Below are 27564 nucleotides of genomic sequence, written 5' to 3'. Positions count from 1 at the left end.
AAATTTATTAATCTTCTTTTCTATCATTCCTGTCTTTCACGTTGTACTTAGAATGGCCTTCTCCACCCCAGTATTATCTTTAAAATCGGCCCATCTTTTCTTCTGTTACTTTTATAGGTTCTTTTTTTAACTAATATAAATAATGCAAAAGGCACACTTGCATATTCTTGAAAGTAAAATTTAGAATCGTTTTGTCAGGTCCTCACAACCCTTTCCACAATATAGTAAGGATTTTAAGTGATAATACACCATGTATAGAGTAAATTTAAACCAAAGTGACCTTTTTAAAACATATGCCTATTTTTTCTAAGGTACATCTCTCCACTTATTCAAACCTTTATTCATAATCTCAAATCTTTTTTGTCATACTGTTATGTAGAATGCTATCATTTTATTCATCTAGTTACTACACATTTCTTAAGAACATTTCTAGATACTGGATGCTATTGAGTTGTACATGTAAATGGAATACTTTCCCTTTATATTTTCTTTTTCTTTCTTTCTTTTTTTTTTTTTTTTTAAAGATTTTATCTATTTATTTATTTGACAGAGATCACAAGTAGGCAGAGAGGCAGGCAGAGGCGGGGGAAGGGGTGGGGGGGGAAGCAGGCTCCCTGCTGAGCAGAGAGCCCGATGCAAGTCTCCATCCCAGGACCCCGGGATCATGACCTAAGCCAAAGGCAGAGGCTTTAAACCACTGAGCCACCCAGGCACCCCTATTTTCTTTTTTTTTTTTTTTTTAAGATTTATTTGAGAGAGAGAGAAAATGAGTGGGGAGGGCCAAAAGGGGTTGGAGAAAGAGAAAAAGAAACAGACTCCCTGGCTGAGCATGGAACTTGACACAGGGCTCAGTCTCATGAACCTGAGATCATGACCTGAGCTGAAATCAAGAGTCAGACACTTAAATGACCGAGGCACCCAGGCTCCCCCACTTTATATTTTCTTTACAAGGATGTGGTATATCAGAAAACTACTGATTTTGTTTATTTCATAACCATTCAGATGAATGCGTATTCTTCTTTTTTTTTTCCATGTTTATGGAGATATAATTGGCATACAACATTTTATAAGTTTTAGGTGTACAACATGCTGATTTGATTTAATCAAATTTGATAATCATGCAGAATGATTCCTGTGATAAGTTTAGTGTTCATCACCTTATACAGATAAAATTTTTTCCATGCAATGAGAACTTTTAAGCATGTCAACACTTTTCAGATATATGATACATAACTTTAGTCACCATGCTGTATATTATATCTCCAGAACTTAATTATCTTACAACAGGAGGTTGTACCTTTGACCACTTTCATTCATATTGCCCAACTTCCCAACCCCTACCTCTAGCAAGCACCAGTCTGTTCTCTATGAGTTTGGTTTTTTAGAGTCTGTGTATAAATGATACCCAGTATTTATCTTTCTCTGTAGGACCCATTTCACTTAGCATAATATTGTCAGGATCAAATCTGTGTTGTGACAATTGGCAGAATATTCTCTATAATGGCTAAATAATATTTCATTGTATATGTATATGCCAAATCTTCTTTATTCATTCATCTGTTGATGGACACTTAGATTGTTTCCATGTCTTTGGCTATTATACATAATGTTGCAATGAACATGGGGGTGCAGATACATTTTTTAGATAGTGATCTCCTTTTCTTCATATTAATACCCTGAAGTGGAATTGCCAAACCATATAGTACTTCTGATTTTAATTTTTGGGAGGACTACCATACTGTATTTCATAGTGGTTGCAGCAGCTTGCATTCCAATCAATGGTGCACAAGAGTTCCCTTTTCTTCACATCCTTTGTCTTTTTGGTGCTGGTTGTTCTTACAGGTATGAGAGAATATCTCACTATGGTTTTGATCTGCATTTTCCTGATGATTAGTGATGTCGAATACCTTTTCATTTACCTTTTGACTGTCTTCTTTGGAAAAATGTCTATTTAGTTCTACTGCCCATTTTTAAATTAGATTGTTTGATTTTTTTTTTTTTTTTTTTTTGCTATTGAGTTGTATGAGTCCGTCATATATTTTGAATATTAACCCCTTGTCACATACATGATTTATAGATATTTTCTGCCATTTTATAGCTTGCCTTTTCATTTTTTGGTGATTTCTTTCTTTTTTTTTTTTTTAATTTAATTTCTTTTCAGTGTAACAGAATTCATTGTTTATGCACCACACGCGGTGCTCCATGCAATACGTGCCCTCCATAATACCCACCACCTGGCTCACCCAACCTCTTACCCACCCCCCTTCAAAACCCTCAGATTGTTTTTCAGAGTCCACAGTCTCTCATGGTTCATCTTCCCCTCCAATTTCCCCCAACTCCCTTCTCTTCTCCATCTCCCCAAGTCCTCCGTGTTACTTCTTATGCTCCACAAATAAGTGAAACCATATGATAATTGACTCTCTCTGCTTGACTTATTTCACTCAGCATAATCTCTTCCAGTCCCATCCATGTTGCTACAAAAGTTGGGTGTTCATCCTTTCTGATGGAGGCATAATACTCCATAGTGTATATGGACCACATCTTCCTTATCCATTCGTCCATTGAAGGGCATCTTGGTTCTTTCCACAGTTTGGCGACCGTGGCCATTGATTTCTTTTGCTGTACAGAAGCTTTTTAGTTTGATTTAGTTCTCCTTCTTTATTACCACTGTTGCCTTTGCTTTTGGTGTGAAATCCAAAAAAAAAAATCATTGCTAAGACCAATGTCAAGGAGCTTATCCTTAAGGAATTTTATGGCTTCAGGACTTAAGTTCAAGCCTTTAATAGATTTTGAGTTGATTTCTGTGTATGGTGTGAAATAGGTGTTAAGTTTCATTCTTTTGCATGTAGCTATACAGTTTTCCCAATACCATTTATCGAAGAGACTGTCTTTTCTCCATTGTATATTCTTGGCTTCTTTTTCTTCATCATTGTATATTCTTGGTTCCTTGCATGTGTTTATTTCTGTATTCTCCATTCTGTTCCACTGGTCTATGTGTCTGTTTTTATCCCAGTACTGCATTGTTTTGATTACCTTGACATAATATACCATGAAATCAGGAAGCATAATGCCTCCAGCTTTGTTGTTCTCTCTCAAGGCTGCTTTGGTTATTCAGGGTCTTTTGTGGGTCCATCCAAATTTTAGGATTGTTTGTTCTGTTTCTGTGAAAAATGCCATTGGAATTTTGATAGGGATTGTATTGAATCTGTAGACTGCTTTGGATAATACTAACATGTTAGCAATATTAATAATTCTATTCCTTGAGCACAGAATACCCTTCCATTTATTTGTATCTTCAATTTTTTTCATTAGAGTCTTCTAGTTTTCATCATATAGGTTTTTAATCTCTTGGTTAAATTTATTCCTAGGTGTTTTATTCTTTTTGGTGCAATTGTAAATGGGTTTATTTTCTTAATTTCACTTTCTGATAGTTGGTTATTAGTATATAGAAATGCAGCAGATTTTTATGAATTGATTTTGTGTCCTGCAACTTTATTGAATTTATTGGTTAGTTTTAATAGTTTTTTTTGGCGGAGTCTTCAGGGTTTCCTATATTTAATATTGTGCCTTCTGCAGATGGACAGTGTTACTTCTTCCCTTCTGTTTTTTATGCTTTTTTTTTCTTTTTCTTCTCTGATTGCTATGACTAGGATTTCCAGTACAATGGTGAATAAAAGTGCTAAGACTAGACACCTTTTCTTGTTCTTGATTGTAAGGGAAAAGCTCTCCATTTCTCACTATCAAGTATGATGTCAGCTGTGCTTTTGTCATATGTGGCTTTTATTATGTTGAAGTATGTTGCCTATGCACCCGATTTGTTAAGTTTTTATCATGAATGATTGTTGAATTTTATCAGATGTTTTTTCTGCATCTATTAAGATGACCCTATGATTTTTATCATTTATTTTGTTAATGTGGTATATCATGCTAATTGATTTGCAGATGTTGAACCATCCTGGCATCCCTACAATAAACCCCACATGATCATGGTATATGATCCTTTTAGCATATTGTTGAATTTGATTTGCTGATATTTGTTGAGGAGTTTTGCATCTGTGTTCATCAGGGATATTTTCCTGTAATTTTCTTTTCTTGTGGTTTCTTTGTCTGGTTTTGGTATCAGGGTAATGCTGGCCTCATGGAATGAGTTTGGAAGTATCCACTTGTCTTCTAGTTTTTTTAGAAGAATTTGAGTATTGGTCTTAGTTCTTCCTTAAATGTTTAGTAGGATTCACCAGTGAAGCCATCTGGTCTTGGACTTCTGTTTGTTGAGAGGTTTTTGATTACTGGTTCAACCTCCTTACTATTAATTGGTTTGTTCAGATTATTTCTTCGAGATTCAATCCTGGTAAGTTGCATGTTTCTAGGAATTTATCCATTTTTTTCTAGGTTGTCGAATTTGTTGATGAATAATTGTTCATAATGGTTTTTTATGATCTTCTGTTCATCTTTGGTGTGGGAATACCTTTTTGAAACAAGGAAGTTAAGTGAAAGCCTCCCTGAATTCTGAACTTTGAGGCTCTTAGCTCTCTTCCCACAGCTTGGCTCCCAGAATATGGTCAGTTAGGTATATACCCTCAGGCAGGATATAGGAATATTTTGACAAGTCTAAGAGAAAATAAAGATTAAGTGTCATCATTGCCTCACCAACCTACACTGATGCATATTGCCAGTGAGCCTTGGCCCCTGCATGGTACTTATAGTCAGTTCCTCGGTATGTGCCAATAGCCAGGGAGCACCAGGCATCAAGAAATGGATTCTAAAAGGGTTAGGCAGGTAAAAAGCCATTTGACACAGAGAATATTGAGTGAGATGGAAATATAAAGAGAAAAGATCCTCAGAGAGATGAGAGAAAACAGCTTGTTGGCAAAATAAGTATTGCTACTGAAAAGAACACTAAAAGAAAGGAACATTTGGGAATTAAGCATAAGCATCAGAAATTGAAAATGAAATGGTTTTGGAAGATAAAATTTAGGAGCTCTCACAGAGAGTAAAGTAAAAAGGCAAAACAGAAACTGGTAGAGAAAACATGATGAAACTTGGGATCCACTGATAGGTTCCATCACCAGGACCTCTTTCCCAGGGAGAAGACAGACCCTCAAAACAATGTCCCAGAAATGAAGGCCTGGAGCTTCCAGATGGAAAAGAGACATTGAATATCCAGCACAGTGTATGAAAGCAGCCTCACGTGGAACAAATTTCTTGAAAATTCAGAACACAGGGGCTTCAACATGAGAAAAGATTCTAAAAAGTTTCTGTAAGAGACAAGGTGATTACATTTAAGGATCAAGAAATCAGATGCCACAGTCTTTGGAACTGCAGAGTGGACACTAGAAGACTATACGCCAAATTCCTTCACATTTCAGCAAAGAAGATTCCAACCTGGAGTTCTAAATCTGTCCAGACTATCAGTCATGGGTGAGAGATGAATGCAGGTGTTTCAGATGTGCCAGATCTAAAGGAATCTTATCTCCTATGCACTCTCATCAGTTAGCCAAGAAAGAGGAAGATGTTGGATCTGGGAAGTTGGCTCAAACACAGAGAAGGGGACCAGTCTCCTGGAGGGTGCTGAAGTGACTCCCAGAGGGCAGAGATCAAAGACATTCTAGAGTGGGAGCTATGTTGCCACTGAAGTGGAGCTGATAGTTTTCCTGATGGGTTTAGATGTCTTGAGGTGATTTCATTAATTAAATAAGGAGTGTGTGATGGCAAATAATGATAAGCACATTGAAAACAACAAAGAAAGCAGGCAAGTTAATATTTCAGGAGATCAGAATGTTGTGTAAAAATGATTGCATTGTCATAATGATAAGAATATTGAATATTAATCTAACCAAAATTAGGATGTCAACTATTGGAAAGGTGGTGGGACAGGAAATATGTGCGTTCAAGCATGTGTGTATGCTTCTGTGCATGTGTAACAGAGGAGAGTTAATTCTTCCTTTCATCGAGAATGCTCCCAACTAAGAAAGAAGCAATAGGATGAACATGATTTCATAGAGGAGACCACACCTTATGCTTTTGTGGGAAAATTTACATAAAAAGTTGTTCTTCTCAAATTTGAGGAGTTATGAAATAAATAGCTATTACAGAAATAGCATCTTTATTTTCCAAGAATAACTTTGATCTGAAGGTAGATTTTGTTATGTATCTACCAGTCTTACTATTGAGGATTTTTCTTCAAGTACCACACACTTATTTATTTCAGGTGAGCACCGTTTTGAATGGTATGTTAGATCAGAGCTTCAGGGATCGAGCCAGCCAGAAATACCAAGGACAGAAACTTGCAAGTACAATTCTGCACAACTGGAAGAAGTGGGACTCCTGGTGGGCCAAAGATTCTACTCCTGAAAGTAAAACAGCAGTGCTGACCTTACTGGCCAAAATTTTGCAGGTATCTTGGGAAACCTTAAAAAAGAAGTTGTTTTGGACTCTGTAAGTTTTATCTTTAAAAATATGATGGAGATTTCTTAAGAAGTTCATTGGTTTGATAAGTAAAAATATTTTCACTGGACATTTCCTGTGATTATCTTACATTTTATACTTTTTCCATTATTATCATTTATACTCATTATCCCTTCCCGTACTTTACCTTGTTAGTGTCTTTACATGCATTGTCTTACCAGATAGATTTTAAATATTTCAGAACAAGAATTGTTAAAATACTGTTGAAGCCGAGGAACAAATTTGTAGATTATTTCTGAAATTAAAAAACTTGGAAAATATGTTAATGGAAATTAGAGGGATGATATAGAAACGTATCATGTTTTATTTCACCTCCTTTAGATTGATTCATCTGTATCCTTTAATACAAATCATAGTGCATTCCCTGAAGTCTTTACAACATATGCTAGTCTACTTGCTGATTCAAAGTTGGGTTTACATTTAAAGGTAAGTGATGCACAAGATTTTTTTTCAGATTACATTCTCCGTTATTTTCCCATTTTATAATTTTACATATTTGTGATGTTTTGTTTTTTATTACGGAAAATTTCAAATATATTCAAAGGTAGAGAAAAACTCCTGTGTACCTGTCACTCAGCCTCAATAGCCATCTGTCTGTGGGCATGTCTTTTTCAACTATGCAGCCACTCCTACCCTTGACGGAGACCTCTGGCATCATGTTATTTGATCTGTGCATTCTTTTTTGTCTCTCCAAATGATAAATATAATCACAATGAGTTTCCCATACTTAGAAGAATTAATATTTGTTTTTTCACATGTGTAGTTCAAATTGGTTTTTTTGAGAATTGCTGTATTAGTGAATGACAGAATTTAAACCAATACTCCGTCATTTTTCTATTAATAAACATATCTTGGTAATTTTTAATATCTTGGTAACTTTTAGAGTCAAGAATTTAGTATTATAATTTTAAAGTCCTATAATAGTTAGATTTTATGCTCTAATAATATGTGGCCTTAATGAAAGATGTCTTTTTAGTAGACTATAATGATATTTCTTTGGAATTTTCTGTTTTGTGGTTAATCACATTTCTCATTCCTCTGTATGAGGGAGCCAGGGAACTTTTTTGCCATGCAAGGAAGATAGGAAATATCTCCTAGTTCTTTTAGCTCGTTATGAAGTTCTGAATTAGTTCTGTGAGAAATATTTATAAATTATCCCATAATTTATTCAGTATGCTCTTTCCACACCAAACTTATCCAGTGTATCTCTATTAGAGTCTATATTTGTAGAAGAAATCACACAGTATCATCATACAGTGTCTTATTTAATTATACATGTATAGCCCTGAGTTGGCCCACTGGCCTCTAGAGTAGAAGCCAAGATAGAGTATTGTGTTCAGGTTGGTTTTCATTGTAATCTAGAAGGTATTCTAAAGTCATTCGTTGAATCCACACATTGCTTTATTTGAAAAGCCTTAAGAAAGCAGTGATTTTATTTATTCTGTAGGATACGTAAGCCCTGACTAGTACAATTTCGTATGTCTGCATTGCTCCCACAGGGTCAGGCTGTAATTCTTCTTCCATTCTTCACCAGTCTTACTGGAGACAGTCTTGAGGACCTTAAGCATGTTCTTGAAAACCTTATCGTTTCTAATTTCCCTATGAAGTCTGAAGAATTTCCCCCAGGAACTCTGCGGTACAATAATTATGTAGACTGCATGAAAAAGGTTAGTTTTTAGTGTACCAAGAGAAATTAAAAGATTGTTTTTCTGTTACATTTCTTGATGAAAAGAAGTAAGTGAAATATTCAGATTCAGAGATATAGTGTGACTTTAAGAATTCAGTTCAATTCATTTTGAAAGCTGGGTAGCTGTGGAGGCAGATGCATATCTAAATCCTTTGGAATTCATTTGCTCCCCTTTTAAATTGAAATCTTTTATACAGAAAAATCTTGTAAAATATTCTATGAATAATATATAAATTTTGAAAATTAATGCCAAAAAGAGCTAAGAAATAGAATAAAGTAGTGGTTATTTGAGAAATACCTAGTGATTATCACCTATATTATTTAATATACAGACGAAAGTATCTAAAATATCAGTGGCTTAAACAAGGTGATAGATTATTTGTTTCTTCTCTACAATACTAGATTGTTGTTATTTATAACAACTACATACAGGTTTTCCCTGCTATCCAAAAAGTGGAACATTTCTGTGAGAACATTTAAAGCCAAAATGGCATAAAGCAAAGAAGCAATTACCATTAATTTGTGCAGGAATTTTTTGAGCATTCCCAGACCCAAAAAATATCTTCTCTTAGGCCCTTTTGATACCAAAGGACACATCTTGCTAACAGGTGCACAGGATGATTGAGATAAAACAAGATGCTCACAGACAACAGTTCAAAGCTATGGCGCCTTGATACTGAGATACTGCGTATAGTTCCAGGGGAAAGAGCTTGGTGGTGCCACTCTCAGTGCTCAGGGTACATGCTCCCTCTAGCTTGCCAGTCACCTTTCTTGAATGGTGCATTCCTGCAATCAGCAGGTCATTGATGGGGTGACACCATCATGTAGGTGCCATCTAAGTATCCTGTTCCTAAGCAGTCTGTTACCTGATGGTTATAGCATCCACAAAGATTCTACATAGATCTTTGGTACTTTCTCTTAATGCAAATGTGCTAAAGTAAATATAAGTACAGTCACTGAACATTTGAAGGAAGCTTCCAACCTAAAAATAAGTAAATCAGCATGAAAAAGGAACTCAGAGGGAACTGAGTCAGTGAAGGGAGATGGGAGATGAGAATATTAAAGAGACTGTAACAGTAGCTTCAGAGATGAGAGGACGTATTGTGTCCATGAAGTAGAACAAATAAGTTCTTTTGGGAATTAAATATATAAAAGCAAAATTTTTAAAAAATTCACAAAACAGAAGGTAAAATTGAGGATATTTCCTAGAAAGTAGAACAGACAGACATCGAGATGGAAAATGGGAGAGTAGAGAACTTTAGATGAACAGCCTGGAACAGCGGCTGTGCAGCGAAGATGGTGTGGAAAAGATGTGTCCAAAATAAAAAAGCCCCTAGAGTACGTGGAATGGTGAAGACAAAGACCTCAGTGAAAGCGCATCGTCGTGGAATTCCAGAACCTGGAATCAGATCTTTCAGAAGATCCTGACTGCTGTAAGAAGGAAAAACATCTGCAAAACCTTAAAAGAATCAAAACTCAAATATTTAGCAAACATTATTATATGCCAGGCATTCATTGTAGCTGCAGAGATTGCAAAAGTGTTAGCATTTGTTACTTCTCTGTGAAACATAGTTTTAATTTTCTATTTTGTTATTAGTACTTATAAGAACAAAACAAAGATAAAGACCCAAGAAAATTATTATTTTTTTCTAGTTTCTAGATGCATTGGAATTATCTCAAAGTCCTGTATTGTTGCAGTTGATGACAGAAATTCTTTGTCGGGAACAGCAACATGTTATGGAAGAATTATTTCAATCTACTTTCAAAGAGATTGCCAGAAAGTAAGTCATTCTATTCTAGTCTGGGACCCCAGACACCGTACACTTTTTATTTCTGTGGGAAATTATCTTCTCTGTTCCAAAAAGTTGAGTGCCAATTGTAGTCAACTCTCACGACTCAATTTTATTTTGTTTTTCTTGATGGAGAAAACTTACTGTGAAAGTTTCAAACATACTCAAAGCTAAAGGGTAAGACCGAAACTGAACATCCAGGTCAAACATGCATGAGGATTTTCCAGCCTCATCAACTCGGTTTTAGTTTCATTTCTTTTGAGCTGTAGTTACTGTAATAAAGCAGATCCCTGAAGCCATGTCATTTTACCTCTAATTACCTCTTTTTATTTGTTAATTTTAGTTTGTTAGCATGCAATGCAATAATGGTTTCTGCAGTAGAATTCAGTGATTCATGACTTACAACACCCAGTGCTCATCACAAGTACCCTCTTTAATAACCATCACCCATCAAGCCCATCCCCCACATTCTCCATCAACCCTCAGTTTGCTCTCTATTGTTTTTTTTTTTTTAAGATTTTATTTATTTATTTATCTGTCAGAGAGAGAGAGAGAACACAAGCAGGCATAGTGGTAGGCAGAGGCAGAGAGAGAAGCAGGCTCCCCTCTGAGCAGAGCTCAGTGTGAGACTCGATTCCAGAACCCTTGATCATGACCTGGGCCAAAGGCAGCAGCTTAACTGACTGAGCCATCCAGTCATCCCCATTTGCTCTCTATTGTCTCTTATGATGTGTTTCCCTCTCTCTTTTTTTTCTTTTTCGTCTTCCCATATGTGATCTGTTTTTGGGGAGGTAGGGGGAAGAGGGGAGGTGTGGGAGAGGGGCACAGGCAGACATGGAGAGAATCTTAAATAGGCTCCATGTCCGTACAGAGCCCCACACAGGCTCAGTCTCACAACCCAGAGATCATGATCTGAGCTGAAATCAAGAGGTGGATGCTTAACTGGCTGAGCCACCCAGGCACCCTGGTTCATCTGCTTTCTTTCTTAAATTCCATGTATTAGTGAGTTCATATGGTATTTGTCTTTCTTTGACTAACTTATTTCACTTAGCATAATATACTCTAACTCCATCCACATCATTGCAAATGACAAGATTTCTTTTTTCTTTAAATGGCCAATTAATATTCCATTGTATATATATACCCCATATTCTTTATCCATTCATCTATTGATGGACATTTGAGCTTTCTCCATAGTTTGACTGTTGTTGTTAATGCTGCTATAAACATCAGCGTGTATGTACCTCTTTGAATCTATATTTTTTATCCTTTGGTTAAATACCTAGTAGTGCAGTTGCTGGATTGTAGGGTAGTTATATTTTTCACTTTTTGAGGAACCTTGATACTGTATTCCAGAATGGCTGTACCAGGTTGCATTTCCACAAACAGTGCTGAAGGGTTCCCCTTTCTTCATATCCTCACCTGCGCCTGCTCTTTCTTGTCGTTAATTTTAACCATTCTGACAGGTGTGAGGTGGTATCTCATCATGGTTTTGATTTGTGTTTCCCTGATGCTCACCTCTAATTACTGCTGTATGTATATCTAAAAATACAGTGTTTTTCTTTGGTTACTATAGTACCAGTATCAGTGGAGCAAAATTATCAGTAATTTCTTTTTCAGATGTCTGAAGCATTTATAATCGTAAATGCTTCAGACTGTTAGATTCTTTTAATTCTGGTCCAAACGAGGTTCTTAAATGGCATTTCACTATTGTATCTCTTAAGTCTGTCTTCATCTAGAAAAGTCCCCCATCCCTAACTATTCTTTTGTTGTTAAAGAAACCTGAACACTTGGCCTGCATAGTGTGTTACATCCTCAGTTTACCTGATTTTTTTTCCTGTTCTTTTTGTTTAACTTGTTCCTCCAGCCCCAGTTTCCTGTAAGTGGAAAGTTAAGTCTAAAAGCTTAGTTAGATTCAGGTTTAACTTTGGGCAAGATTACTTAGTAGTGGATGCTTTATGTTTCATGTTCATGGCATTTGGGGGTACATAATGTCTAGTAATCCTAATTTTCATGATTAGCCATGTATGACACAGCCTTTTGCTAATGTTCTAGCATCCACTTATCATTGTTGCCCCAAGTCATTGATTTTATCAGGAGTTGCCAATGGTCATTTAAAAAACCCCTTTTTTTAGGGGCGCCTGGGTGGCTCAGTCGGTTAAGCATCTGCCTTTGGCTCAGGTCATGATCTTGGGGTCCTGGGATCAAACCCTGCATCAGTTCCCTGCTCAGCAGGGAGTCTGCCTCTCTCATTCCCTCTGCCCCTCCCCCCACTCATGTCCTCACTCTCTGTCTCTCAAATAAATAAAATCTTTAAAAAAGTTTTTTTTGAAAATTAAAAATCCTTTTCTGTCTTTGACATTTAGGAGCTAGAATTCTATTGTAATGAACTTGCCTTTATCACTAGAGCTGTTCAGTTACCCAAATACAGTTTTAGTATTTTAGGATTTATTATTATATAATATATAATTTATTTATTATTATATAATATTTATTTATTATTTTTATTATATAATATAATATTATATTATTTTAATTTATTATTATTATTTTAATTTTAAAAGATTTATTTTTTATTTTTAAAGATTTTTAAAATTTTTTTATTAGGGAGAAAGAAGGAGAACATGAGTGGGGGGGAAGAGCAGAGGGAGAGGGAAAGAGAGAGAGAGAATCTTAAGCAAACTTGATGCTGAGCCTGGAGCCCAACATAGCGCTCAGTCTCACAACCTTGAGATCATAACCTGAGCTGAAATCAAGAGTTGGACATTAGCTGACTGAGACACCAGGTATTATTAATTTATTAATTACTAACTTTTATTATTTTTTAATTTTTAAAGTAAGGGCTTAATGTCATGGATACTTATGTGACCACTGAGTTTTTTATTGGCATTATTTATATTGATATATAAATATCCATGTTAATTTATCTTAACATATCATAAAATTCACCTATTTTAAGCATGAAATTTAATAATTTTTCATAACTTTACCAAATAGTACAATCATCACCATAGAGTAATTTCATCCTCTCAGTAAGATCCTATATCAACTCCCATTCCCATTCCTAGCCCCAGGCAATCACCAATCTACTTTCAGTCTTTATAAATTTGCTTTTTCTTAACATGTCATATAAATGGAATCATACAACATGGGATCTCTTATGTCTGCCTTCTTTTTTCAGCAAGGTTTGGAGGTTCATTCATGATAGCATGAATCTGCAGTACATTTTTATTGACATTTTTAAAAAATCATAATTAACCAACAACTATAGAATGTCCTACACGACAGGGGAATACACATTCTCTTTGAGCACATATAGAAGCCATAAAACAAATCTTAAATTTAAATTTAAAATGATTGAAATCTTACAAAGTATATTCTCCAACCACGATGAAGTTAAATTAGGAATCAATAACAGAAGAAAACTTGAGGAATCCAAAAACATTTCTAAATATCCAACTAATTAATATATTTCTAAGTAGCCCTTAGGTCAGAGAGGAAATTAAAAGGAAAATCATGTAGCATTTTGATCGGAATAAAGAAAGAATAAAGTATATCCAAATGTATGAAATGCAACTAAAGCAGTGCTTACTTAGGAATTTGTATCTTTTAATACCTACATGAGAAAAAAAGGAAATATCCTCAATCAGTAAATATAAGCCTGTGCCTTAAAATCAAGAAAAAGAAAACTAAACTGAAAGCACGCAGGAGGAAGGGAATAATAAAGATTGGAGTGAAAAGTAATGAAATCGAAATTAGAAAAATGGTGGAGAAAAATCAATGAAACCAAAACTGGTTCTTTGAAAAGGTAGACGAAATTGATAGACTGTTAGCTGGACAAACTAGGACTAAAAGAGAAGGTACAGTTCATGAAAATTAGGAATAAAAGAGGGAACATTAGTACTGACCTCTCAGAAATTAAAAAGATAATAGGAAAATATTAGAATGACATCATGTCAACAAATTCAGCAACTTAGCTAAAGTGGACAGATTCCTAAAAAGTCACAAATTACCAAAACTGACTCAAGAAGAAATAGAAAATCTGAGTATACGGGTTTGTTTTTTTTTAATTTTTTTTAAAAATTTTTTTGACAGAGAATGCGAGAGAGGGAACACAAGCAGGGGGAGCGGGAGAGGGAGAAGCAGGCTTCCGCTGAGCAGGGAGCCAAATGCAGGGCTTGATCTCAGGGTGCTGGGATCATGACCCGACCCAAAGGCAGACGCTTAACAACTGAGCCACCCAGGCGCCCTGAGTATACCTTTAATAAATAAATAAATAAATAAATAGAAATGTTCATTTAAAATCTTCTCACATGGGAAAGCCCAGACCCAGATAGCTTCCCTGGCAAATTTTCATCAAATATTTAAAGAAGAAATAAGACAGACACTTCATGAAGTTTTTGGAAAATAGGGGAGAAGGAAATGAATACTTCCCAACTTATCCTTTGACGCTTGTCTCATACAGATAACAAAGCCAGACAGAAACATTGTAAGAAACCTATAGACCAATATCCTTCCAAGAATATAGACACAAATTTTTTTTTTTTAAGATTTTATTTATTTGTCAGAGAGAGCATGTGCGCACAAGCAGGCAGAGTGGCAGATAGAGAGAGAAGTAAGCTCCCCACTGAGCAAGGATCCCGATGCGGGAGTTGATCCCAGGACTCTGGGATCATGACCTGAGCCAAAGGCAGCCATTTAACCGACTGAGCCACCCAGGTGTTCCAAAATTTTTCAAAAATATATTAAAACACCAAATGCAGCAACTTATATATATATATTCTACACTATAACCAATTGGGATTTACCCTAGGAATGCAAAACTAATTGAACATCTAAGAATCAAATAATAGTATATACTATATTAAAAGACTAAAGGACGAAACCACATTATCATTTCAGTAGGTACAGGTAAATTTTTGACAAGATCCAATATCCGTGATAAAAAGGACAAAAGGTCAACCATGAAAAACCAACAGCCAACAAAATACTTAATAGTAGAAGACTGAGTGCTTTGGGAACAAGGCAAGAGCATTTGCCCTTTTCAATTCAGTGTTAATACCGGACGTTCTAGCCAGTGCAGTCAGGCAAGAGAAAGAAATAAAAGGCAACCAAATTGGGAAAAAAGGAGCAAACTCTTTTTCTTTTCCTTCTCTTTCTTTTTTTTTTTTTTTTTTTTTTTTTTGATAGCGTACGTACGTGTGGTTGGAGTGGTGTGGTGTAGAGGAAGAGGGAGAGAAGCCCAAGTAGACTCCAAGCTGAGTGCAGACCCTGAGTTGGGGCTCAATCCCGTGATCCTAAGACCATTACCTAGCCGAATCAAGAATTAGAAGTTCAACTGACTGAGCCACCCAGGTTGCCCCCAAACTGTCTTTATTCACACATGGAATGAGATAGAAAATCCTAAAGATCTGCAGAAAGCTATTAGAACTAATAAACAATTTTACAAAATTTGTAGGCTCAGGATCAATGTTAAAAAATCAATTATTTTTCTATATATGAGCAGAAAACATTCAAAACTATAATTAGGAATATAATTACACTCATAGTAGCACCAAAAAGAGCAAAGTACTTAAGAATAAATTTAACAAAAGAAGTTTAAGACTTGTACACTAAAAATTATAACCCATTACTGAAGAAAATAAAAAAATGAAAGATTTAAATAAATGGAGAGACATTCTATGTTCATGAATTTGAAGATTCAATATTGTTAACATTGCATTAAGTTGATATGTAAATTTAATGCAGTCCCTCTCAAAATTCCAGCAGGACTTTTTTGGGTGTGTGCAATTTAAAATTGTGTTCATTTTAATTGTAACTTACCTAGAATATACTCTCTAGGATAAACAGTGAAAGTTTATGTTCTGAAATCACTTGGTAAAATATTTTTCAATATGTGGTTATTAAACCAATTAGTTAGGTATGCTTATTTTAGTTAATATTCAGATTTTAGAAATTTTTTATGTTATTAAAATATTTACATGATTTGGAAGCCATAACTGTGTAATGAGCTGCATTTGAGAGTCTTGCTTTTGTCCCCGTCCCCTCTCTTATTCCTCTTCACCCCCCTTTTTTTTCCGCGTCATATCTTCTACAGATCATTCCCTGTCAATACATAAAGATCTTAATCATTTTTTATTTAAATAACTGGGTAATTATTTGTTGTACAGAATTAGCATAGTATTTTGAAGCAGCCCCCTACTGATAGACTTTTGGGTTCAATCTTTTGCTGTTAAAAATAATAACACAGTGAATAGCCCTATGTATATGTCTTTTTTTTTTTTTTTTTTTTTTTTGGCCAGTGTATCTTTAGAGTGGATTCCTAAACATAATTTAAAAGGTAAATGCATTTGTTATTTTGCCAGCTTTCACAGCATCCCTTATTTGGGGGCTATAATTATTTGCATTTCCCGGCGTATGGGTGTCTATTTCATCACAGTCTTGCCAATAGAGTATATTGTCAAACATTTGGATTTTTTCCAGTTTTATAGGTGAGAAAGAATTTCTCAGTGTTTCTGTAATTTATATTTCTCTCATTACGAGTGAAATAGAGCATATATTCATCTATTTCAAGCTCACTTGCATTCATGTTCAATAAACTATCTGCTGGCCTTTTTTTTTTTAAAGGTTTTATTTATTTGTTTGTTTGTTTGTTTGTTTGTCAGAGGGGGAGAGAGCACAAGCAGGGGAGAAGTAGGCCCCACACTGAGCAGGGAGCCCGATGTAGGGCTTGATCCCAGGACTCTGGAATCATGACCTGAGCTGAAGGCAAATACTTAACCAAGTGAGCTACCCAGGTGTCTCTGCTGGCCCATTTTTATAATCAGATTTGAATTTTTTTCTTTTCTTCCTCCTTTTAGCTTACTCTAGAAGAGTTTTAGGTCTATGCATCTCTGCTGTGCTCATTATCAGGAAGCTCCTCAAAAGGATTTAAATCTAAGATAGTGCCCAAATAAATATTACAGAAGCCCATGTAGCATCTAGTATTGTCCTGAGCCTGACTGAATTACTTCTAAATTCTAAATTTTTTGCCCTGGTTCGTGTTTGAATACTCGGTATCAGGATTTTAATGATCATTTAGTCTTAACCTCGTATTTTTGTAGGTGAGGAAACTAACTCTGTATTCTTGGTTTATAGACAAAAATCTTACAGAGATTGTTCAAATATCTTATATTCCAGATGAGAATATAAAGGGCCGGATGAATATATCTCTGTATAGGAAATGGGGATTGCAGTTTATTACTAGGAAGAGAGTAGCATTTTTCTTTTTTCTTTTTTTTAACTACAGTTTGTTAGTCACCATAAAATACATCATTAGTTTTTGATGCATTGTTCCAAGATTCATTGTTTAAGTGCAACACCCAGTGCTCCATGCAATACGTACCCTCCTTAATACCCACTAGAATTTTTTAAATTATACCTCCTGAGTTTCAAATTCTGAAACTGTGATTGTCTTCAGGCCTGAGACTCTCCCAAAGCCTTACAGATGTTTTCTTAAAAATAAAATCGGATTTGAAAGTAAATGAAAACAGTTCTTCTTAATGCCTAAGTATGGCATGAAGATTTCTGGGGATGAGTACAATAATATGGTTCATGTACAAATGCTGCTTGTATTTCATGGTTTTTATATATAATACTCTTTAAAGTTATATTTTAGATTTAAAGTCATTGGTGGTTATTTGTTATGTGGGTAGGCACTTGTAAAATATTAGTTCAAAGCAGGGATGTTCATATAATTTTCTTTCTTTCTTAGGAGTTCATGTGTCACACAATTAGCCCTTTTGGAAAGGGTGTACAGAATGTTCAAGAGGGATGACCTGCTTTCAAATGTTACTCGCCAAGCATTTGTAGATCGCTCTCTCCTCACCCTGTTGTGGCATTGTAGCCTGAATGCTTTGAGAGAATTCTTTAGCAAAATTGTGGTGGATGCCATTGATGTGTTGAAGTCTAGATTTACAAAGGTATAGTACATCTATTATTAAGTTTAATATTAGTAAGAATTGACAGATCTTCTTGAACAGTGTCCTTAAAAATTGCAGTGTGTTCACTCAGAGGATCTTTATTGCTCAAGGAGCATTACCTCAACAGTTTGATAACAATCTGTAGTTACAAGGGATCTGGATTAGTTTCCTCTATATTAAACTACCACCAGTGTAGCTTAGAGCATCAGAAATGTATTCTTTCATAGTTCTGCAGGCCAGAAATTAGTATCCTTGGGTTTAAATCAAGGTGTTGTGAGGCTCCAAAGGCCCTAGGGGCAAATCCATTCTTTGCCTCTTCCAGCTTTTGGTGGCTGCCAGCATTCCTTGGCTTGTGGCCTGATCACACCTCTTTTTGCTTCTGTGGTCACATTGTCTTGTGTCTAATTACTCTCTTATAAATATATAATTGCATTTATGACCCACTTGGATAATCCACCCATCTCAGGATCGTTTACTTGATTTTATCTGTATAATCCTATTTATCATACGAGGTAACAGTCATGGTTCTTGTGATTAGAACGTGGGTATTTGTAAGGAGATATTATTCAGTTGAATATAGTCTGCCTCACTGAATGTTCCCACTTGCAAAATACATTTATCCCATCTCAAAATCCCCCAGAGTCTAAATGCATTACCTTACCTCATCAACTTTTAAGTCCAAAGTTGTATCTGCATATCATCAACTCTGAATCCTAACTTCCATCATTTAAATCGTAATGAATCAGATATGGGTGGGATTCTGGGTGTGATCCATCTTGGGGCAAAGTTCTTTCCATTTGTGGAAACGTGAAACTAGAAAACAAGTAATTTGTTTCCAGAAGACAGTGGTTTGACAGGTGGGGTGACTGTTATATTCATTCCTGTTCCAAAAAGGAGAAAGTGAAGTAAGAAAGAAGTTAGTGTTCCATAACACTTTCAAGGTCCAGGCAGGCAAATTCTGTTAGGTTTTGAGACCCAGGAATAATGATTTGTGGCTTTATGTTCTCCCCTCTGGATCAAAACCTTCATTCTTGCAGTCATTCTGCTTTTTTCTTGAAGAGTAGTATATATTTGCAGCTGAGTAGTTTTATCAGTCTGTTTCTTACCTGTAGAATTCAAAGAGTACAAGAGCCCTTTTTTTTCCCCCTCATTTCTTTTTGTCTCTATCCTATTCAGTCCAAGCTGGTGGTATTTCTTCTGATACAATGTTTTCAAAAAAAAGATAGCTCTCCTTTGTGTGTCTTGGAGGTTTTCTCTATTAGACAAGAGAGTCCTCCACCAATCTTTGGTGGATAATTGCGTCTCTGTTCCTGGTTCTGCTGAAATGGTTGAGGGCATCCGTGAGTCCCATGCTTAATTTCTTCAGCACTAGCTCAAGATTGTCCAGCCGTACACCCTTGTTCTTCTCTCCAGACCCACTTTTCTAACAGTGAATCCGCTCTAATATTAGCATCTTTTACCATCTGGGTAAACTGAAAATTTCTCAAATCATCACATTTTGGTTCTTTTTCCTTAGCAGTTCTTAACTCCCATTTATCTCTTACACCTCACACTGTATTATAAGCAGCAAAGAAGAAAGCAGACAGACACCTTCAACAAATTTACTTAGAAATTTTCTCAGCTAAATGTATAAATGCATGGCTTACAAGTTCTGCTGTGTGTGTAACTATAGAACACTATTCAGCTAAGTTTTCTGCCACTGTATAACAAAGATCCTCTTTACTCCAGTTTCCAAAAATGTGTTATTTATTTCCTTTTGAGACCTCACCAGAAACTACTTTAATATCCAGTTTCTACCAAAAATGTATTTATGATTGAGAAGTTCTGTAAGACAGTTTTAGCTTTTTCTGCTGTGCTTTTCATTTCCTTCTGAGCCCTCACCAGCAATGCCTTCAGTGTTGGTATTTCTCCAGCAGTCTCTACAGGCAGTTGGCTTTTTCTGTCATGCATGGCAAATTTCTTTCAGCCTCTACCTATCATCGATTTGTTAGAGCAGATCCAACTCTTGATACTAGAATGTGTATTAGTTTCCTTAATCTTAAGTAACAAATTGTCATAAGCTTGGTGACTTAGAACAACAGAAATTTATTCTTTCCCAGTTTTGGAGCCCAGAAGTCCAAAATTAGTTTCACTGAGCTGAATTTATGGTATTGTCATGGCAGTGCTTGCCCCAGTGGCCCTGAGTCCACTGCTTGCCACCCTCCAGCTTCTGATGGCTACTGGCATTCTTCAGTATGTGACTGCATCATTCTGGCCTCTAATTCTGTCATCACATTGCCTTTTCCTGTATGTCTCCTTCCCTCTCTCTGTCCTTTTACAAGATTACATGTGGTTTTATTTACAGCCCACAGGAAAAATCTAGAGTTATCTCCCTATCTCAAGATCCTTAATCACATTTGCAAAGTCCTTTTTTTGAGAGAATTCTTTAGCAAAATTGTGGTGGATGACATTGATGTGTTGAAGTCTAGATTTACAAAGGTAAATGACATTGCATTCACAGGTTCTAGGGATTAGGGTGTGGATATCTTTAGAAAATACTGTAAATAGTTGAAAATTTTGTTGTTGTTGTTGTTGTTGTTGTTTTTCAGTGTTCCAAGATTCCAAAATTTTGTTTTTTTAATACATTGAAGTTTCACCTGCTATTGTCATATCTTCGATAAGATTTTTTGCAAAAGCCCTATACTCATGTCCTAAGTTTACTATTTGGTCATTGTGCATTACTTCCTGCCACACTTAATATAACACATAAATATTTAAACCTATGTTCCTGACCTTGGGTGGTCTCCTATTGAAGTGATTCAATATTTGTGTTAAAATTAGTCTCTATGTAAAGAGCATTGAGTATTAAATATATTTAATTGAATATTTAATAAATTCAATAAACTATTTTTCATGTTTGATAAGACCAAAGATAATCATCTCTTACCTTTCCTTAGCTAAATGAATCTATCTTTGATACTCAAATCACTAAGAAGATGGGCTATTATAAAATGCTAGAAGTGATGTATTCTCGTCTTTCAAAAGATGATGTTCACTCAAAAGAATCTAAAATTAATCAAGTTTTCTACGGCTCATGTGTTACAGAAGGAAATGAACTTACAAAGACACTTATTAAGTAAGATTTTAGTTAACTTTGTTATTTGATTTATATTTGATTCATTGTATTTGATTCGTTAATATTTTTGATGCATATATTTTTATGCTTGTATGTAATGTGAATAAATGGTTAAGTTTGTTTAAAAATGGGTTTTTAGGGGCACCTGGGTGGCTCAGTGGGTTGAAGCCTCTGCCTTCGGCTCAGGTCATGATCCCAGGGTTCTGGGATCGAGCCCCACATCAGGCTTTCTGCTCGGCGGGGAGCCTGCTTCCTCCTTTCTCTGCCTGCTTCTCTGCCTACTTGTGATCTCTGTCTCTCAAATAAAGAAATAAAATCTTTATTTTAAAAAAATGGGTTTTTATAGTTGTTTTTTTATAGTTCTTGTTTTTTTTCTAGTACAAACTACTTACATAGACTTTAATGTAGCAGGTTATTGGGTAGCATGTTTTAGCCTAAACTCATCTTTTATAAGGAGTGAAATTTTTTCTGTCTTACTGTTTTTTTTTTACCACCATTTTACCCCCCTTAATAGCTTGATACATTTTTAATGGTATAATTTGCAATATGAAAGTATTTTATTTTTCCTGACTGCAATTTGAAATGAAAGGAATGGCAGTATGTTCAAACAGGTATTCCATAAAATACAAAGTAATCAAATACATTTTCTCTAAAACTGGCCTTCTAATGAAGTTCCCTCTCAGTGAATATTGAACACAGACATTGCCATGTCTCATTTTGCATATCCCAAACAAGCTTATCCTTACTTTCCTCTTACCCTAATTCTTACTTTATCTCTTCTGGGAATGACATCACCATCCATTCATTTGCACCGAGAGTCCTGTTTTATTTTTCCTTCTTCATCTCTCCAGTCTCCTTGCACACCCTGTCAGTCACCAAATCTGGTGGATTTTATCTCCTCAGCCTTCCCAACCCTGGGACCCTTCTTTCATCCTCCTTCCTTCATTCAGTGTAGTGTCTGGTGTTCTTTGGTGAACCACTGAAGTGAATCTCCTTCATAGTTATTCTCCCGCTCCTGGGCTTGTCTCTCTCAGTTTTTCCATACTGCTGCCAGTATGATAGTACATCTGCAGTATGAGCCTGATAGTTTCATTCTCCTACCTAAAACACTTCAAAAGAACTTCATCTTCAGTATCAGGGACCAGCAAAATTTTTCTTTAAAGGGCCTGCCTGCTAGTAACTGTTTTCAGCTTTGCAGGCTATATGGTCTCTTTCAACTACTACACTGTCCTGGGAAAGCAGACATAAACAATATGTAAATGAATGGGCATGGCTATGTTCTGACAGTACTGTTTTCAAAAGTAGTTGGTCACCTGGGCACTGTTTGGAGACCCCATCCTGCAGAATGAAGTCTGAGCTCCTTAGCATGGCAGGCAAGTTCTAGGAATGCACCCCTCTCCACCTTTTGCTCATTGCCAGCCACCCACCTTATCTTCCAAGCACACTTACTGTAAGTGACACCCTTCTCTCTGTTCATAATCCTCATATATGTTTTCCCTTTGACTAACTTAGAATTCAAAATACAGTTCCAGTATTTTCTCTGAAAACCTATGTTGGCTCCTTCATCTGGGTTACTGTCCATCCTCTTTGCTTCCACCTCTTATTGTACTGGTTGCTGTTGCTTTGCTTACCACAGTGTGGTGAAATCCCTGGACACTGCCTTTGCCTTGTGATGGGCGTAGGTTCAATGACTTGCTTGTCTTTCCAGTACCTGGTACTATACCATACACAAACATGACACTCAGAAAAGGTTGAACTGAATTGAGATACTATTGTCTGGCATTTTTGGGCTTGAGCAATGATTTCCCTGTTAAATGAATTAATTTTTAACCTGGATCTACTCTGCAGATTGTGCTATGATGCATTTACAGAGAACATGGCGGGTGAGAATCAGTTGCTGGAGAGAAGAAGACTTTACCATTGTGCTGCGTACAACTGTGCCATTTCTGTTATCTGCTGTGTCTTCACCGAATTAAAATTTTACCAAGGTTTTCTCTTTAGTGAAAAACCTGAAAAGGTAGACTTCTGAAATTTTCACTGTTGCTGTAGGATTTCATGTTAGATTATATAAATTAAAATTATATAATAATTTGCACATGCTTATAATATTAAAGATGTAGTTCTTGTTGCTCTGAGTGTGTGTGTGTGTATGTGTGTGTGTGTATAAGTAGCATCAGCAGTAAGGCTCTCCACTATTCAGATATTTTTATATGACTTTGGATTTATAGAACTTGCTTATTTTGGAAAATCTGATTGACCTGAAGCGCTGCTATACATTTCCTATAGAAGTTGAGGTGAGTGAAATTTTTCAATGTTGTTCCTGAGTTTAAAAAGCTTACCAAGTACTTATAAAGAAAAAAAAAAAATATATGTTGAACATGTTAATCTCAGTATCTAAGTCTGCTTTGAACTATAAAATCTGGCAGTTTAATGTAGTTTAACCTGAGGTCCAATCTCAGGCAATTGTAAAAAAATATGATCATAACTTGATTTTTCCCTTTCTTAACTAGTAAAAGATAGAAAATGGCAATAAAAGGAGCTGTTATGACATATCCCAGAAGTTGTTTCCTGAGTAAATTCCTCTGGTCAGTGAAATTGAGACCCATCCAGATACAGAATTATGATGCTGTGGCCCTGCTTGGGTGATTTGGCAGGATAATGGGGTGCTGTGAGTAGAAGTCATGGGAATAATTGGAAAACTTGCTGTGGTAAATGTGACAAGCTTGATTTTAGTCAAGCTAAGTTTGACATGCCAGCCTCAGAGATTGGTGGGAGTTTGTAGGTACAGCCTTTCACAGCCCCCTGGAAATGGGAATTGGGCAAAGTGCCAGAGCTTGTACACCATGGTCTAGGTCAGGAGCTGTCACTCATGTTAGTATGCATGGCTGCTGACCTCACTATGTCTGAGTGGTTCATGAGTTCATGTAAATGATTGCTTCCTGCCTTTTGCCCTTTGAGAACAAGACTAGGAACTTTTTTCAAGGTATATGTTCAAAGAACAAAAAAAACAAAAAAAAAAATGAACTCACGTGCTATATGTTACTTCTGAACTTTACAATAGCACTGTAAGGTGCTATGATATACCATAACTGTATAGTTGAGGAAACTGAGGCTTATAGATCAAGTACAGACTATTGGTAATCTGGGCATGTGGCTGTCAGTGTTTAGCCCGCTCTGGGTCCCAGAGCACAGAGGGGAGGCAAATGCCTCAGTGGGGTTCTCTGTGGGAAAAGCATTCCTTAAGGGTACTCACCTGTCTTTGTTTGTGAATATTTTTTGGTGATTTGAAATTTGATAAAAGTCTTGTTTAAAAATTTATTTTTTGCCAAATTGCTACTAAGATTGAAAGTGTGTGATCATGATTATAAAAAGTTTTAAGTTGTGTATTTGTTTTGCCTAATAGGTTCCTATGGAAAGAAAGAAAAAATACATTGAAATTAGGAAAGAAGCCAGGGAAGCCACAAATGGGGATTCAGGTAGGATGTTTTCAAAATGATGAGAAAGATTCTAATTTGTTATGTAACAAGTGGCATTTGTTATGTAAATAAAAATATTTTAAATGTCCAAAAACATTGAAATTGAGTTTGAAAAGATTTTAAGTCACAAATAGAATTGTATTTTAAAAGAAATTCAATTAGCTAAACTTTTAACTACATAGAAAGATCTCAGAATGGCCAAAGAAGGCTGAGAAATCGTATGCTTTTTTAAAAAGTGCAAGATCAGTTCATAGTCATTCATTTGCATATGGATTATGTTTGTATTTTGTTTAAATACATTCAGAAACCTGTGTTAAAATGTAAGTCCCTTCCTGCCACTCCTGTGCTCCAAACCTCGCATCAGCTCCCACCTCCCTGAGGATAGAGCTACCTAGGGCCCCTGATCTGTGGACTGCCTCCCTGCCACTCTCCTTGCTTACTCTGCTCTAGCAGCACTGTTCCCCTGCCTATGCTTATAGGCATCAGGCTCACTTTGGCCCCAGTGCATTTGCTGGTGATGTTTCCTGAGTCTAGAATAATCTTAGTCCCAGATACCAGTGTTTTGTTTAATACTAACCTTTGAAGGAAGTTTTCCCTGGCTTTGCTATTTAAAATAAACACGCTCTTGGTCCACATGCTCCTTGTTTTAGTATTTTGCTTAATTTTTCTTCATAGCTTTTTTTCCCTTAAGGATAAAATTTGAACAGTTTTATAAATTCCTTATATATGTGGATTATTTGTTTTTTAGTAGTTTTTTAGTAGTATCTTATGTGCAAGATGTATCCCATCAAAATTTTAAATGCAAGGAGATTCTATTACTGTCTGTGTAATATATTTTCTGTCTGTGACAATAGAGGGTAATTGCTCAATAATGACAAAATTAAAGGAGGTCTTTCCCCATTTCCTTTTGCTTTGTTAATCTGGATAATCTGTGAGAATCATAGGATAGATAAAAGCCTTAGTTAACAATGCCTTTTAATTTTAGTATCATTTGAGCTTAGAGAAATACATTTTTTTCACCAGTTTGAATAAATGTATTTTTTTCTTTATATTTCAGGTGGCCCTCATTATCTATCTTCCTTGTCGTATTTGGCAGACAGCAGCCTGAGTGAGGAAATGAGTCAATTTGATTTCTCAACTGGAGTTCAAAGCTATTCATACAGTTCCCAAGACCCTAAATCTACCCCTGGTCATTTTCTGAGACGGGTGATCACATTTTGAATATTAAAAAATATGTTGGCATTTGTAAAGAAAGGGGGGCTTCATTGTTAGGGGAAGCCAGTTCTCTGTGGGTAGTCCGGCAATAGCCTTTGGAGAATTTTCCAGGATCTAAAGCCCAGCCTTCCATCCTATAAGCAATTGGATTTCATCAGTAGGATGAAAGGAGGAAAGAAGGCTCTCTCCCAAGGGCTGATTCACATTAGCCAGTCTCTGTGAAATTAGTGTTTCAAATCAGAACTGCATTTAAGGGTCTCCAGTGAGAAAAATAACTCTCTTAGTTACCTCAGTTATCTTAGAGACTCAGGGGCCATGCTGATGTGACTGTTGCATTGTCCTCTGCAGAAAATGAGGAAGTTGCTCATATTTGATGTTACAAATTGAGATAACTGAATGCATCTGTGTTCACAAATGATAGCTTAACCCCATGAACTGAGATAGGAAACATCTACATAGACGCATATCTCTGCACTTTCAGAGGCACACACATGTGTAAAACCATGAGCTCCACAGATACATCTGATTCCCTTCCAGGTTTCATTCAAGTTTTTCCCTTTCTGGTTTCTTTGACATGCACTGAGTCACCTCTTCTTTCCCTCAACCCCTCTGCTATCCTCTAAACACTGATTCTCTCCTGTGCTGTCCTGGAGTGGGTCCTGATCTGTGCTGGGAAATAATCCAGATAAATTGTTCCACTCTGTGTGTGTGTGTACAGTTTACTATACATGTGTGTAAAACTTCAGTTCATTATTACACTTAAAAAATGATTACCTCTGCTATAATTTCTAAGAATTTTAGGATCAACAATGGCTTAAAAGTTTTATTCTTTTACGGATTAAAATTTCAAGGCAAATTAAGGATTTTACAAAGTTTTTCAGAGAAAAACTCATTTTTAGTTTACTAAGAAAAAAAAATAGGTAAAAATTTATCTTATAGTTGTGTTTCAGTAGCTCCACTTTCTGTGTAATGTGGCAACTAAGAATCATGGAAACTGTTGTTCTCAAGGTGTTGAGAGTTCTGGGGCCTCCCAAGACACAAACATTTGGAAAAGATCTTAGTTGTCTGTACAAAGCAGCATGTGTCCGCATGGATGCTATGAACTACGTATGACCCCAGAGGGAGTGAGCATGTATATAGAGATCAGAGGGAAAATATGTATCTAGAATGTAAGGAAGACATGAGGTCCTAGGTTTGTTTTTTGTCGTTTGTTTTTTTAAGTTGTTTAATAAGAAAACCCAACAGATGTATTTGATATTATTACCAATTTGTTATTGTTACCTAGGTGTGTGTTTTATGATATTGCCTCAAAAGTCAGAATATCATATACACTAAAATTTTAGCAGTGTACTCTGCATCATTAGATTCTTCCCTTTTCCTAGGAGCACAAAGACCCCCTGGTCCAAGATGCTGTCCTAGAGTTAGAGATGGATGAACTCAATCAGCACGAATGTATGGCGACCATGACAACCCTGATTAAGCACATGCACAGAAATCAGATACTACCTAAAGAAGAGGTTTGTTTCTGCTAATCTTGTCTCATGTAATACTGTTTATTGGTATCGTAGAACAAACACTTAATATATAATGCCAAATTCTATATCTAATAAACATTTTTTGTTGCTCATGTCATCTCATATTATCAAAATGTGAAGTTAGTTTCTTCTGCTTTTTAAGGTAATCTTGATGTATCATTTCAGGGCTCAGTGCCAAGAAATCTTCCTCCATGGATGAAATTTCTTCACGACAAACTAGGAAATCCATTGATATCATTAAATATCCGTCTCTTCTTAGCCAAGCTTGTTATTAATACAGAAGAAGTGAGTAATTTATTATTTCCTTAAAAATTCTTTGC

General features: G+C 35.9%; 1 protein-coding gene across 7 annotated transcripts in view; it reads left to right on the top strand.

Annotated features, from left to right (window-relative positions):
- PRKDC (protein kinase, DNA-activated, catalytic subunit) overlaps nt 1–27564 on the top strand; it is a 229284-nt gene that overhangs the window by 87387 nt on the left and 114333 nt on the right. For all 7 annotated transcript variants that reach the window (XM_032841194.1, XM_032841195.1, XM_032841198.1 and 4 more), the window contains 12 exons: nt 6209–6394; nt 6787–6891; nt 7965–8132; nt 9806–9933; nt 17696–17903; nt 20840–21018; nt 22867–23035; nt 23247–23312; nt 24422–24494; nt 25552–25700; nt 27092–27226; nt 27410–27529. In XM_032841194.1, the coding sequence (XP_032697085.1) occupies nt 6209–6394; nt 6787–6891; nt 7965–8132; nt 9806–9933; nt 17696–17903; nt 20840–21018; nt 22867–23035; nt 23247–23312; nt 24422–24494; nt 25552–25700; nt 27092–27226; nt 27410–27529 (1686 nt within the window). The remainder of the gene's footprint in view (nt 1–6208; nt 6395–6786; nt 6892–7964; nt 8133–9805; nt 9934–17695; nt 17904–20839; nt 21019–22866; nt 23036–23246; nt 23313–24421; nt 24495–25551; nt 25701–27091; nt 27227–27409; nt 27530–27564) is intronic.

Source organism: Lontra canadensis, unplaced genomic scaffold, assembly GCF_010015895.1.
Source record: "Lontra canadensis isolate GAN:19392208 unplaced genomic scaffold, GSC_riverotter_1.0 scaffold121, whole genome shotgun sequence".
NCBI classification, from domain to species: domain Eukaryota; kingdom Metazoa; phylum Chordata; class Mammalia; order Carnivora; family Mustelidae; genus Lontra; species Lontra canadensis.
This window is presented reverse-complemented; position numbering and strand designations above follow the sequence as displayed.